The sequence below is a fragment of the Moschus berezovskii genome, chromosome 17 (genome assembly GCF_049115385.1).
Source record: "Moschus berezovskii isolate FMDL1 chromosome 17, NW_MosBer_1.0, whole genome shotgun sequence".
NCBI classification, from domain to species: domain Eukaryota; kingdom Metazoa; phylum Chordata; class Mammalia; order Artiodactyla; family Moschidae; genus Moschus; species Moschus berezovskii.
In genome coordinates, this window is record NC_142476.1 from 71,669,945 (window position 1) to 71,684,078 (window position 14,134).

The 14,134-nt window shown below is 39.9% G+C and overlaps 1 protein-coding gene across 2 annotated transcripts in view; it reads left to right on the top strand.

The window, feature by feature from the left end:
- Window positions 1-14,134, top strand: part of GPATCH2 (G-patch domain containing 2) — a 205,100-nt gene that overhangs the window by 169,064 nt on the left and 21,902 nt on the right. For both annotated transcript variants that reach the window (XM_055419891.2, XM_055419892.2), the window contains one exon: window positions 9,165-9,253. In XM_055419891.2, the coding sequence (XP_055275866.1) occupies window positions 9,165-9,253 (89 nt within the window). The remainder of the gene's footprint in view (window positions 1-9,164; window positions 9,254-14,134) is intronic.

Sequence of the window (14,134 nt, forward strand, 5' to 3'; positions counted from 1 at the left end):
GCCATTTCCCCAAGCAGCGGCCTGCTGCTGTAGCTTTGCGGGTTTACTACATCGTATAGTGCTTTCTCACTCACGTGTGTCTCCTTCATTAGGCTGTGCGCCCCTCCATGGTAGGAGCTGCCTTAGTCTTCGTGTTTCGTCTAGTGTCTTGTGAACTACATGATTCACAGTCAAGTTTTGCTAATTGTTAAAGGAGTGTTTTTGAGTGAATTTAAATAACAGTTCAATAAAGTGTTATCCTAAAAAAAATGCATGATTGATTGCCAAATGAAATGTTGAGGCAACAGTTGTTACCATAGTTTGATTTGTTTTAGTTCAATAAACGTTTGTCCTGTTTCTCAGCGATGACAGAGGCAGAGCTAGGTTCTGCGAATTGGACATGGTGCTTGGCCTCCAGTTGTTTCCAGTGTATATTTAACTGACATCCGCTCTAATCTGAAAGCAACTTGAGGCCACCCCATAGGATAAGTGCAATGACAGAGACACACACAGATGGGTAAGAAATATAAATAAAAAGCACTTGGAAAAATAATGAGCTTAGGAAAGTTTGAAGAAGAGAAAAAACATTTAGATTGAAACGCAGGGAGAACTTTGAAGGGAGAAAGGGTCGGCTCTCAAAGATGGTGGAATTAGGAACCATGAAAAGGAAGCTTTTTCAAGTGGGTAGAGCCCACTGTCTCACGTGTTAGCTCATGTACATAGAGCTGGTGACTGGCACTTCTTAAAATCTGAAGAAATTAAACAAATATGGGAAGGATGATGGCAGTGCCAGGGAAGCTAAGATGTAGCAGCAGTTCTCCCAAACAGAAATTTAGAAACTTTCCTGAATAATATGCTCTCTGAAAAGATTAACTTTCCTCCCAATGTGAGAATGTCCTCATTCACATACACTGAGAACATTCTAATATCTACCTGAATTGCATAAAATAACCCCCACCACCTTTCAGGTACTATTTGTTTAGAGTAATGAAGAGGTAAAAAAAAAAAAAAAAGAATAATAAGAAGAAGCATTTAAATGAGCTGTTTAGGGATATAGAAGTGATATCACCAGAATCACAGACCCTCGAGGCTTTAGCTAAAGCACGGAACACACAGTGGAGAAGCAAGTCATCTTTGAAGTGGGAAGTACCGAGAGATGGCCAAGAGAAAGTCCGTGGCAGTGGGCTGACCTGAGAAAGTCAGTGGGCTTCAGACTCTCGAGAGGCTCATGGGTTTTTAATGAGTTTTTGAAATGAAAATGAGCGCTTTATTCTTACATGCTGTGACACCTTTAAAGCCAGCAGAATCACTCTAAGGAAAAAGTTAGCTTTCCTGTTAACTACCAAAAAAATTCCTACTTGTTATTTAGAAATGACCTTGATTTATATCCTTATTATATTGATATTATCTTTATTATATTGACAGTGTTGAGATGTAACAAGCTTGTACTGTCATGTACTTATTTCATGTCTGTTTCCTGACACTACACTAGGCATTTTCGTGGCTACCTACCATCATGTCCCCTGTGCTGTGAGATCCTGGGTAAATTACTTTATTTCTCTGTGCCCTGGGCTTTTTATCTGTTAAGTGGAGATGATAATAATAGTAAATTGAATAGCTAACATTTATCAGTTGCTTACTGTGGGTAGGCATTGTGCCAAGTGTTTTGCACAAATAATCTTTAAATAAAATCTTCAAAAACCTTTGAGGTAAATACTAATCTAATCAAAATTCTTGAAGGTAAGGGAATTGTGGCCAAGGGAGCTTAAGTAACATGCCAAAGGTTAGGAAAAGTCCTTCTCAGACATTGACAAGATATGGTAATAAGTTGGCTTTTTGAGAGAACTAGTTGGGAAAACAGAAATGGTGGTGTCAGATGTTAAGGTTAGTTGAGGACTCAAGCAGATCAGGCCAACAGAGCCAAAGTTTTATCTAATACTTCAGCTTCCACAGAGGGAAAAGTTCCACCTGCCTTTGGCAAAGAAATACCTTCAGCTGCCAAAACCACTTGCATTGATTAATCCTGTTGTTTGCTGTTTTCTGATTCATCTCATTATAACTTGTATTTTTTTGTTCCATGCTCATTGTAAAAATAAAGTCCAACATAAATGAGAGGCATAGAGAAGACAATTTCCAGCAAATGGGAGATAATTGTCACCAGTATTTGTTGCATGGTTTCCATACTTTTCAGCAAACACCTTTGGGCCTGGTCATTGACTTGGAGATATTAATTTAGTTACCATGAAGATGGAGAAGGAAATGACAACCCATTCCAGTATTCTTACCTGGAGAATTCCATGGACTGTGGAGCCTGATGGGCTCCACAGTCCATGGGGTCACAAAGAGTCGGACATGACTGAGTGACTAACACACACACACACACCATGAAGAAAAATAAAACAGGATGAAAAGTTGGAGAATGAAGGGGGTTGCTTTTCAGATAGAACATATCCATAGATATTTGGATAAAGCTTTTTTTTAAGTTACATTATTAAATTCCATTCTTTGTGATACTGTAAATAGAAAAGGTGGCCTATGTGTTTAGAATATTTTAAACATGCCACAGAAATTTTAAGATAGGTATTTTCTATTTTAGATTATGAATACTAGTTTGGTATCAGTCTATGGTGTTTGGTATTAATGTCTCCATTAATAGTTCAGAATCAGTTAAGATCCATATGGATCCTCTTACTAAAAAAGTACACACATTTTGCATTTGGTTTCTTGAGGCTCCTGGCCCACCTGAATAGTGAAAGTCATTCAGTCGTGTCCGACTCTTTGTGATCCCTGTAACCTTCCAGGCTCCCCTGTTCATGGAATTCTCCAGGCAAGAGTACTGGAGTGGGTTTCCATTCCCTTCTCCAGGGGATCTTCTCAACCCAGGGATCAAACCCAGGTCTCCTGCATTGCAGGCAGACTCTTTACCATCTGAGCCATCAGGGAAGCCCTGAAGGCTCCCACTATCTCCTCCATGTCCCCACCTCCCTTTCTTTCCCCCCCACCCCCAGTTCACTACAGTTCATCCACATTTGCTCTCCTCTGAGGACCTTGGAGGGTCCTTAGCTGGCGGGGCAGTGACATTGGTCCCTGAGTTCCCTGGAAACCCCTGACACACAGCTTCCATCCCTCAAGGAGCTCCAGAGGGGAAGCCTTTCTTGGCCTATAACCTGGCACGGAGGAAACACACAGGAACAGTGCTGGCACAGCCGCCAGTTACCTGGGTATAGCAAGATAAAGCAGATTGGGCAGAAGTAGGTGTGGACTTGACCTCTCAGAAGAGATGGAAGAGGCACAGACAGGACAGATCCTTCAGAAGCTGTTGGGAACTGCACACTGGCAGGCAGGTCACTGTATCCAAGGGCTGGAGCCTTTGACAACAGGTAACCTGAGGTTGATGGATGCAGAGTAAAAGAGCCACCCGAGCAGGTAGGTAGTGGGGTAGCAGGTAGGCATGGGGACCAGGAGTAGCTGATGCTACAGTGTTAGAGAGGGACCCGGTGACTAGATCCATTTTAGCATCTGGGGAAGTCTGGGCAGTGACCTAAGATATGACAAGGTTTATAACAATACAGGGTATGTCCAGGATAAAGCAAGGGTTCGATTCCCAGGACACAAGTATTGCATTCAGTGCCCTGAATTATAACTTAACATCCCCCTCGCTGAAGTCAGGATCGTTCCAAAGGGAGGGGAAATGGGCTTGAGATGGAGTAGGGTGTCACATGACCAAAGAAATGAGAGAGAAGGTGCCAAAACCAAAAACTGATCAGGGTGTGAAGGACATACCGAATGCAAAGGGTTTTCATGCGCGAGATGGGGCTTTGAAAGAAAACCATGAAGAACAAGGGTGTAATGTGATCCTAGAAGCTACAAAATAAATTTATGCTCAACGGTACTTGACATTGTGCATATTGGCCCAGAAGGGAAAGAGCTAGATACTGATGTTTACTTGTTCAGTTAATATGCCGAGACATACTGACACCAAATAAAGGGGAGTAGAGGGTAATTTGGATCTAGCAGGGGGTTCACACAGGGCTGGGTTTGCACTGCTTTCTCCTCCAGTGACACCACAGACCCGCCTCATCTCTGTGCAGCTGATGCCCTGTCCAGCCTTATATTTTTCTAACTGACAGTGAGTGTTCTTGCCAAATGCCAGGGCCCATAGTCACATCTGTTTGTGTCTCTCTGCTGCTTGTCTGAGGCTGCTCGGGAACACATTTTATCCAGGGGGCAGCTTTCAGGAGGCCTGATTCTCTGAAAAGCTCTATTTGTAAATGCGCGTACCGCGAAGGGACAAGTTGTTATTGTCTTTCTTTCAATATTATTGTGTTTGACACTGCCTGTGTCAGCCCTTGTCAGCGCTTGTCAAAAGCCAGGTTCTCAGGTCCTCCCTAAGATTTTTTGTTTCTGCTTTGTGTTTGTTTTTTCCCAGACTTTTGTGTTTTTGTTTTTTTTTTACTTTTTTTTCCTCTGGGTAAAATGCCCCATTTCCTCCCACCACCTCACTTAAAAGGATGATAGCGATCTGCTATATTGAAAATGAATAACCTACAAGGACCTTCTGTACAGCACAGGGACCTCTGCTCAATGTTATGTGGCAGCCTGGATAGGAGGGGAGTTTGGGAGAGAATGGATTCATGTACATGTATGACTGAGTCCCTTCGCTGTGCCCCTGAAGCTATCACAACAGTGTTAATTGGCTATACTCCAGTACAAAATAAAAAGTTTTGAAAAGATTAAAAAGTGTTTAAAAAGAGAGAGAGAAATGATGAGATAAACCAAGTGAAGTCTGTTTCAAAAGCAAAACAAAATGAAAAGATTTCTTTTTGAGCTCTGCTTTTGGATATTCAACAGGAAATTTTTCAGCATGAGTACAATGGGAAATGATGTTTCAAATCATAACTCAGTGACAATGCTTGTTTAATCCATCACAGAAAAGCATTATTTCTTTATCCTTTCCACTTAAAGATACATGTGTGTCTACACCTAGTGTTTTAAGTTGTCATTAGTCATAAAGTGATCAGGTTCTGACTTTTCTCCTCGCTTTTCCACCCATGCCAAGGCTCTAACTGAAACAGACTGATAGAGCTGATTGGTAATTTCCTTACAAAAAGCGCTTAACATTTTTGAACAATTTTGAGTCTGTTCATAGGACAGTGTATGGTCATTTTTCAAAACACCACAGCAGAAAAACAAACAAAACCCCAAAACTGCCGGCTATCACCTTGAATAATAATCTGTGTGTTCTGCTTTGCAAAGACAAATGACTCATTTAGGCTAAAGCAACTAGGCTGCCTTTGAGACGTTCATTGATTTTTAAATTAAAAAATAACTGCTCTGTTTTACATTAAGAGTGACAACTAAATAACAGAGTAGACCTTACTTAGTGTTATTTGTAGCAACTCTATTTCTCCTCTCTGAAGCTGGGCGGGGAGGGGGACATGCTTCAACAAGGTAATCTTAGTGATCAATAATCCCAATCTCTCAATGTGCTGTAGCAGGTAGTCAATTCCTGATAGAATTACTGAAATACAGCTGGCTGTTTTTCTCATGGCTCAGGTCTTTGGGTTCAGTGTACTGACTTTATTAACTTTAACTTTATTATCCTTGAAAGGTTTGTCTCTTTTACTTTATGTAGCTATGTTGGGGGTAGGGGAGAGGAGCTAAACAAAAACAATCTATCCCACTTGTCTGTAAAGACACCCACAAAGGGAACTGGGGGCCCAGCAGACGAGAAAAAGGCTTAGAAGAGGGAGTTGTTCTTGAGATTTGTTTTTCACTCTCTTTGCAAGCAGACCTTCCTAATACATTTGAACAGTGTAAAAAAATTAACAGTTTTAAAGGCAACGTTGTCTTGGGAGAGTGAATTTTTTCAAACAATTAGAAGACTCTGGTTCCATACAGCTAGTACAAGAACACTGTAAGTAGAAGTCAGCCTTCTTAAGAGTGAGGAAGAGCAGCTATTAATACTATGTATCAGACCCTCAAATATTTCTTGTAATGATTTCTAAAGAGGTATTTCTTAAAAAGGACTCCTTTGGCTAATTTTTTTAAGTGCAGTTTGAACTTTAAATCTAAAAATAATCAAAAACAAGCTTAGTTTTACCAATAATCCAGAATAAGGACTTTTCATTGACTGCCTTCCCACCCCTGCCCACCTATTCACTCAGACATGTTCACACAAAGAAGCTTCACTGTATGGTCATTTCATATTCTTCATTATAACAGAGACTAATACCCTGGGAGGAGCTGTGTGTCTGAACTACCCGCAAACCTGGTTACCCTCCCAACCCCAGTTCATTGGCATCCCATCAATCTGACCAGCTTTATTCTGCTCTATGACCTTTCCACTTCAGCTATAAAATTCAGACGGCTTCCCAGGGGATGTGTGACACACACGGCCCATGGTCCAGCCCAGCGTTCTTCTATCATGTGAGACAGTCCCTTCTGCAAACACTGCTCCCCAGACATCCTGAAGTTACTCATAATTCTCAGAGCAGAGCAAACTCTTTACCATTTAGGAATACTTTCAGCAACAGCTATAGAAAACCTGTCCAGCAGTGACTTAATCTAAGAATATTCATTTCGTTTTAACTGGAAGATCAGAAGTAGAGAGTCCATGGGTTGGTTTTTGCAGCTCGCTCAGAGAAGGGCCACACTGCAGAATTCAGATTCCCGCTTTATTCCCAATTCCAGAGTGTTTCTTTCCCTTCCTCCTCAGCTAGTCCTGGTGTCAGAGCCTGTCAGGTACATACTGTGTGCAAGATCAGCTACTCCAGTCTTTTTCTAGGGGGGGAGGTTCCAAGAGGGATCAGAGATGTTGGAGGATAATGTACAAAAAGGTGAAGTCAGGTCTCTCTTACAGATATAAAATGCATAAGCATTTGAGATATTCTTTAACTCATCGATTAATGAGGGAACCAGGCAGATGTTATAATGGTCTCAAAGAGAAATGAAAGAAGCACCAACGTATGTGAAGTAAGGAAGATTGAATGACTGTGCAGATGGATACAAACGCATTTTCCACAGGAGGGAGAGTTGTCCTTCCCTAGGACAGAATTCACCTGTATAACTACAGACAAGAATTATTTTCCGTTGCTTTCAGTTATCTGTTACTTAGATAGCGCCCACAGACTCAGAATCACGTGACTAGAAAAGTGTACCCTATAGTTTTATACTGAAGCACAGATTTTTTTCCCTACAAAGAAAAATGGTATATTCAATAAACATGTTTAGGTTTACTGTAAGGACTAAATACCATAATCTCTAGTAATATTAAGCAAGTTCATTGTGCCTGCCACTACCACTGCTGTTCCTAATTATTTCATATGCTTATGACTTAATCTTCTCACTTGGATTTAAAACTCTTCCAGTAATAAGAACTGAACATTCCATTTCCTTTTGTATCTTCCACCTCTTTTTTCCTACTCTTCTCATTTCACCTCCTCCATAAGGTCTTATGCTAAGTCAGTAGTGGATACTAATAACTGCTTGCCAAATAAGTGAATTCATTAATTTTTTATAAAAATGATGCTGGCTTTATAAAAAGGACATAATTTTCTATTTTTAAAATTTCTATATAGTTTTTTAAAATAGCTATGATTGTAACTATTTTTTTTTCTTGGCAATATGAGCCAAAACCCACACCTCAAAATCCAATAAAATGACTTCCCTGGTGGTCAAGTGGTTAAGACTCTGCCCTGCCAATGCAGGAGGCGTGGATTCAGTCCCTGGTTGGGAAACTAACATCTCACATGCTGTACAGCACAGTCAAGAGATAAAAGATTTTTTTTTAAAAGCAGTAAAAATGCCACAATTATGCATGTTCAGAAACACTTCAACATATATATATATGTGTGTGTATGTATTTCTGCAAAGCTAGTCATTAATTGAGTGAACTAAGTTTTTAAGTATTTTAATAATTATATTTATTCCATAAAAGAGAACCAGTATGTACTCAATACAAAATGGAAGAGAAAACTAGTTAAATATTTACCCACTTGTTTTTACCTATATTGATAGATTATACACCCATTGGATTAGCCAGATCACTAATTGTACTTTGTGTGTTATAGATATACTCTATATATCAAGTAGTTTTACTCTCTAACTCCAATTTTTCATTATATCTAAATACCTGGGTGTAAATTTTTTTTAATTTTTTTTACTTGTATTCATTTTTTCCTTTTACATTTTTCTCTAAAATGTCTAGTTTTCAAATCGGACCCTATAAAATTTCAGGATACTACCACATATTTTTCTGAATTACTAAAATGTCATGTTTCCTAATAAACTTGCTTTATTTCTGCTTCATGACCTCTAGACACCATCCTAACCCCATGTCAGGGATTATAATCCAGGAAATTAACACAAGAGTCTCCTATAGCCTGAAATTTTTGAAAGCTTTTAAATTGTTTCCATCTTATTAGTTTGTCTTCATTTCCAATTGAACCATTTCTAATTGTCCTAAAACTCTTAAATTTAGGAGTCCATGGTTATACGAAAAAATCTAATTCAGACTTGCTCCAAGAATAACAGAAGGTCTGCTTCTTAGTTCTTATAAATCATGTCTTTACAGAGGTAATCCAATATCATGTTAGACTGTCTAGTATCAGTAGACCAGCATGAATGCATTCAAATTATGTTTCCTCACCTAGCTAATAAATAACTAAAGAATTCTAATCATGTGAATTATAAGGAAGAACATCACTGTTTCCTTCTATCTACGTAAAATGTTTTAAGAGAATTCACTGCCATATAATATCCTAAAAGAAATTGATCATACTTTTCCTGTAATAAATGTTGTTCTGACAGTAAAGCATTAGTAACCAATTGATAACCTAGCAACAATATTGTGATCTCTTTAGATAATTAATCTTAGCTATTTTCCTGTCAGAAGCAACAGTGCTTGATTTTATGTTGAGCCAGAAAGATTGCCAGTTTTGAAAATTAAAAAGCATTCCTTTTATATTATTCATTCCAGTAACAATTTATGATGGCGCATTTAGCGGCTGAACGCTTGTCAACAAACGTAATTATGTTTCGATATAAACAAGATTGGTGGTTTGGCTAGGCTGCTCCATCTTTGTTGAGAATGTTTTGATTTAGGTTCAGATTATACAAGCTGTGTATTTATGTGTCATTTTTTTCCTCCTTTGTTAATAGTTTTTTCTGATAATTACTTGTAGGCAAACAAGCATGCATTTAGGATCTCTGTGCACAGGAGATATCAAACGGAGAAGAAAAGCCGCACCTTTGCCTGGACCTACGACAGCAGGTAAAAGAAAGAGGGCTCGGGGCAGAGCACACATGTAAACTTTATACATCATCAGGAGTGAAACACAGGTAATCCTTAACTTGCGCTGAGAAAGAAGCACAGTTGTAAGAAACCAGTAAAGCAAATCATGTGCCTTTGGTGTCAGGATGTATCGAGTATTCCTTGTGTAAGTTTTTCAGGCAGCCAACAACTTGGTGTTTTTGTTTAGTTGCTAAGTCGTGTCCAGATCTTTTACACCGCCATGGACTGCTACACTCCTCTGACCATGGGATTTGTCAAGCAAGAATACTAGAGTGGGTAGCCATTTCCTTCTTCAGAGGCTCTCTCCGACCCAGGGATCAAAGCTGCATCTCCTGCATTGGCAGGCGGATTCTTTACTACTGAGCCCAAGTGCTTCCTACACACTTGCACACTTGGGCTTCTCAGGCGGTACGAGTGCTGAAGAACCCAGCTGCCAGTGCAGGAGGGGCAGGTTCAATCCCTGGGTCGGGAAGATCCCCTGCAGAAGGGCCCAGCATCCCACTCCAGTATTCTTGCCTGGAGAATTCCATGGACAGGAGCCTGGTGGGCTAAAGTCCATGCAGTCACAAAGAGTCAGACATAACTTAAGCAACTTAGCACATACACACACGTACCTGCAAAACTGTTTGAGGTATTACAGAATACAGAAACTTCAAAGGCTGCCTTTGGCTTCAAGAAAATTATAGACTTGGAAAAACAAAGCATAAATAGATGAAAAGGCAGGTAACCCCAGAAGAAATTAATAAAAATTAATTCTAAAGTACTGAAGCACTCTCAAAACACAAGAACTGTGTTTCAGTAGATGGCAGCCTGGCCACGAATGCAGCAGTCTGGTTCCTAGACCCAGCTCTGCCACAATGTTAGATTGACCTTTCCTTACTTAGACAAGTTAGAATTAGAATAAAAAAATCTCTCATCATTTCCACCTCAAAATTCATGTCGTTTGAATGGGTGTAGTATAGGGAAAACCACAAGTGTTGAGCCGAGACAAGACACTAGATCAGAGGGAACAGGAGGCCTTCCTGAAACACAGCAAAGACCTAAGCTTGGTTGGGATGGATATGAACAAGATTAGCATGTATTACAAGGTCTCATTCAAGAGCAGTGGTAAGGGAGGCAGAAATGAAGACCTGTGATAGGAGGGAGCCAACTGGTTATTAAAGTATAGACACCGACATGGGAATAAGGGCTTCCCTAGTGGCTCAGTTGGTAAGGAATCTGTCTATAGTGCAGGAGACCCATGTTTGAACCCTGGGTAGGAAAGATCCCCTGGAAAAGGGAGTGGCTACCCACTCCAGTACTCTTGCCTGGAGAATTCCATGGACAGAGGAGCCTGGCGGGCTACAGTCCATGGGGTCACAAAGAGTTGGACATAACTGTGCAACTAACTTTCACTTTCAGTTCAGTTCAGTTGCTCAGTCGTTTCCGACTCTTTGAGACCCATGAACTACAGCACGCCAGGCTTCCCTGTCCATCATAAACTCCCAGAGTTTACTCAGACATCTCCATTGAGTCAGTGATGCCATCCAACCATCTCATCCTCTGTCGTCCCCTTCTCCTCCTGCCTTCAGTCTTTCCCAGCATCAGGGTCTTTTCTAATGAGCCAGTTCTTTGCATCAGGTGGCCAAAGTTTGGGAGTTTCAGCTTCAGCATCAGTCCTTCCAATGAATATTCAAGACTGATTTCCTTTAGGATGGACTGGTTGGATCTCCTTGCAGTCCAAGGGACTCTCAAGAGTCTTCTCCAACACCACAGTTCAAAAGCATCAATTCTTCAGTGCTCAGCTTTCTTTATAATCCAACTCTCACATCTATACATGACTACTGGAAAAACCATAGCTTTGACTAAACAGACTTTTGTTGGCAAAGTAATATCTCTGCTTTTTAATATGCTGTCTAGTTTGGTCTTAATTTTTCTTCCAAGGAGCAAGCGTCTTTTAATTTCATGACTGCAGTCACCATCTTCAGTGATTTTGGAGCCCAAGAAAATAAAGTCTGTCACTGTTTGCATTGTTTCCCCATCTATTTGCCATGAAGTGATGGGACCAGATGCCATGATCTTAGTTTTCTGAATATTGAGCTTTAAGCCAACTTTTTCACTCTCCTCTTTCATCAAGAGGCTCATTAGTTCTTCTTTGCTTTCTGCCATAAGGGTAGTGTCATCTGCATATCTGAGGTTATTGATATTTCTCCTGGCAATTTTGATTCCAGCTTGTGCTTCATCCAGCCCAGCATTTGGCATGATGTACTTTGCATATAAGTTAAATAAGCAGGGTAACAATTTACAGCTTTGACATACTCCTTTCCCAATTTGGAACCAGTCTGTTGTTCCATATCCAGTTCTAACTTGCTTCTTGACCTGCACACAGATTTCTCAGGAGTCATATCAGGTGGTCTGGTATTCCCATCTCTTGAAGAATTTTCCACAGTTTGTTGTGATCCACAGTCAAAGGCTTTGGCATAGTAAATAAAGCAGAAGTAAGTGCAAAAAAAAATTTTCATTTTCAATATGGAAATAAACTACAGTGAACCATAGTAGGTCTGTGATTCAGCAAAATGACTCTGAGAAAATGTTTTCCATGTAGATACTGAACAGTTGGGCTTCCCTGGTGGCTCAGTGCTAAAGAATCCTCCTGCAGAGCAGATGTGACTTTGACCCCTGGGTCAGGAAGATCCCTTGGAGAAGGAAATGGCTACTCACTTCAGTATTCTTGCCTAGAAAATCTCAAGGACAGAGTAACCTGGCAGGCTACCGTCCTTGAGGTTGTAAAAGATTCAGACACAACTTACCCACTCACTAAACAATAGGAACACAAGATCAATTACAAAGTTGCTATTGTAGCATTGGCCTATTGCCTGGGATCCTTAACCATTCAGATTTATAAACCGTCTCTCTCAGCTTCATTTGGGAATTCTTTCATTGGAAGAGTTATTTTGGCCATGATGAATTATACAATATGAAAATAAGATTTGTATCAACAGGAGAATAAGCAGTGAGAAGGGGAAAATATAGACATAAATACAGATATATATAGATATCTTGACATGATTTCAAAGGAAATGAAAGATATGAAGCTTAAATTCTCTGTTTCAGAGACCTTTTCTATAGTTCAACACTAAAAAAATTGAAGAATAACTTAAAATTGGAGCACCCATAATATAGTTGTTCATTCACATAAAAGGTTACCTTATGAAATTATGCATGTATTTGTAAGTTTAATATCTGACCTTCATCCTCTAGTTTTGTTGAATTTTTGGAATTTGGAAGTAGGAAGCACCTACATGCAGAATATGTTCATATGGATAGAGGTTCATAGCATTGTACAGGAGACGGTAACCAAAACCATCCCAAAGAGAAAGAAATGCAAGAAGACAAGTGGTTGTCTGAGGAGGCCTTACAAATAGCCAAGAAAAGAAAAGGAAAAAGGGAAAGATATACCCAACTGAATGCAGAGTTCCAGAGAATAGCAAGGAGAGGTAAGAAAGCCTGCTTAAGTGAAAAATACAAAGAAATACAGGAAAACAGTAGAATAGGAAAGACTGGAGATCTCTTCAAGAAAATTGCACATATCAAGGGAACATTTCGTGCAAAGATGGGCTCGATAAAGGACAGAAATGGCAAGGACCTAACAGAAGCAGAAGAGATTAAGAAGAGTTGGCACATACAGAAGAACTATACCAAAAAGGTCTTAATGACCCAGCATGATGGTGTGGTCACTCACCTAGAGCCAGACATCCTGGAGTGCGAAGTCAAGTGGGCCTTAGGAAGCATTACTATAAACAAAGCTAGTGGAGGTGGTGGAATTCCAGCAGACCTATTTCAGATCCTAAAAGACAATGCTTCTAAAGGCTGCACTCAGTATTTCAACAAATGGAAAACTCAGCAATGGCCACAGGACTGGAAAGGTCAGTTTTTGTTCCAATCCCAAAGAAGGGTAATGCCAAAGAATGTGCAGACTACCATACAATTGCACTCATTTCAAATGCTAGAAAAATAATACTAAAAATCCTTCAAGATAGGCCTTAACAGTATGAGAACCAAGAACTTCCAGATGTTCAAGCTGGATTTAGAAAAGGCAGAAGAACCAGAGATCAAATTGCCAACATCTGTTGGATATAAAAAATTAAGGGAATTCGAGAAAAACATCTGCTTCATTGACTATGGAGCATATGACTTCATAGTCATCTGCTATGCTAAAGCTTTTGACTGCGTGGATCACAACAAACTGGAAAATTCTTCAAGGGATGGGAATACCAGACCAACTTACCTGCCTCCTGAGAAACGTGTATGCAGATCAAGAAGCAACAGTTAGAACCAGACATGGAACAATGGAACAATTTCAAAATTGGGAAAGGAGTACATCAAGGCTGCATATTGTCACCCTGATTATTTAACTTACATGCAGAATACATCATGGGAAATGCCAGGCTGGATGAAGCACAAGCTGGAATCAAGATGGCCAGGAGAAATGTCAGCAGCCTCACATATGCCAATGATGCCATTCTAATCGCAGAAAGTGAAGAGGAACTAAAGAACATCTTGACAAGGGTAAAAAAGGAGAGTAAAAAAGCTGGCTTAAAACTCAATATTTTGAAAAGCTAAGATCATGGCATCTAGTCCCATCATTTCATAGCAAATAGATGGGGGAAAAGTGGAAACAGTGACAGATTTTATTTTTTTGGTCTCCAAAATCACTGTAGATGGTGGCTGAAGCCATGAAATTAAAACACGCTTGCTCCTTGGAAAGAAAGCTATGACAGACCTAGACAGCATATTGAAAAGCAGAAACATGACTCTTCCAACAAAGGTCTGTATAGTCAAAGCTGTGGTTTTTCAAGTAGTCATGGACAGATGTGAGAA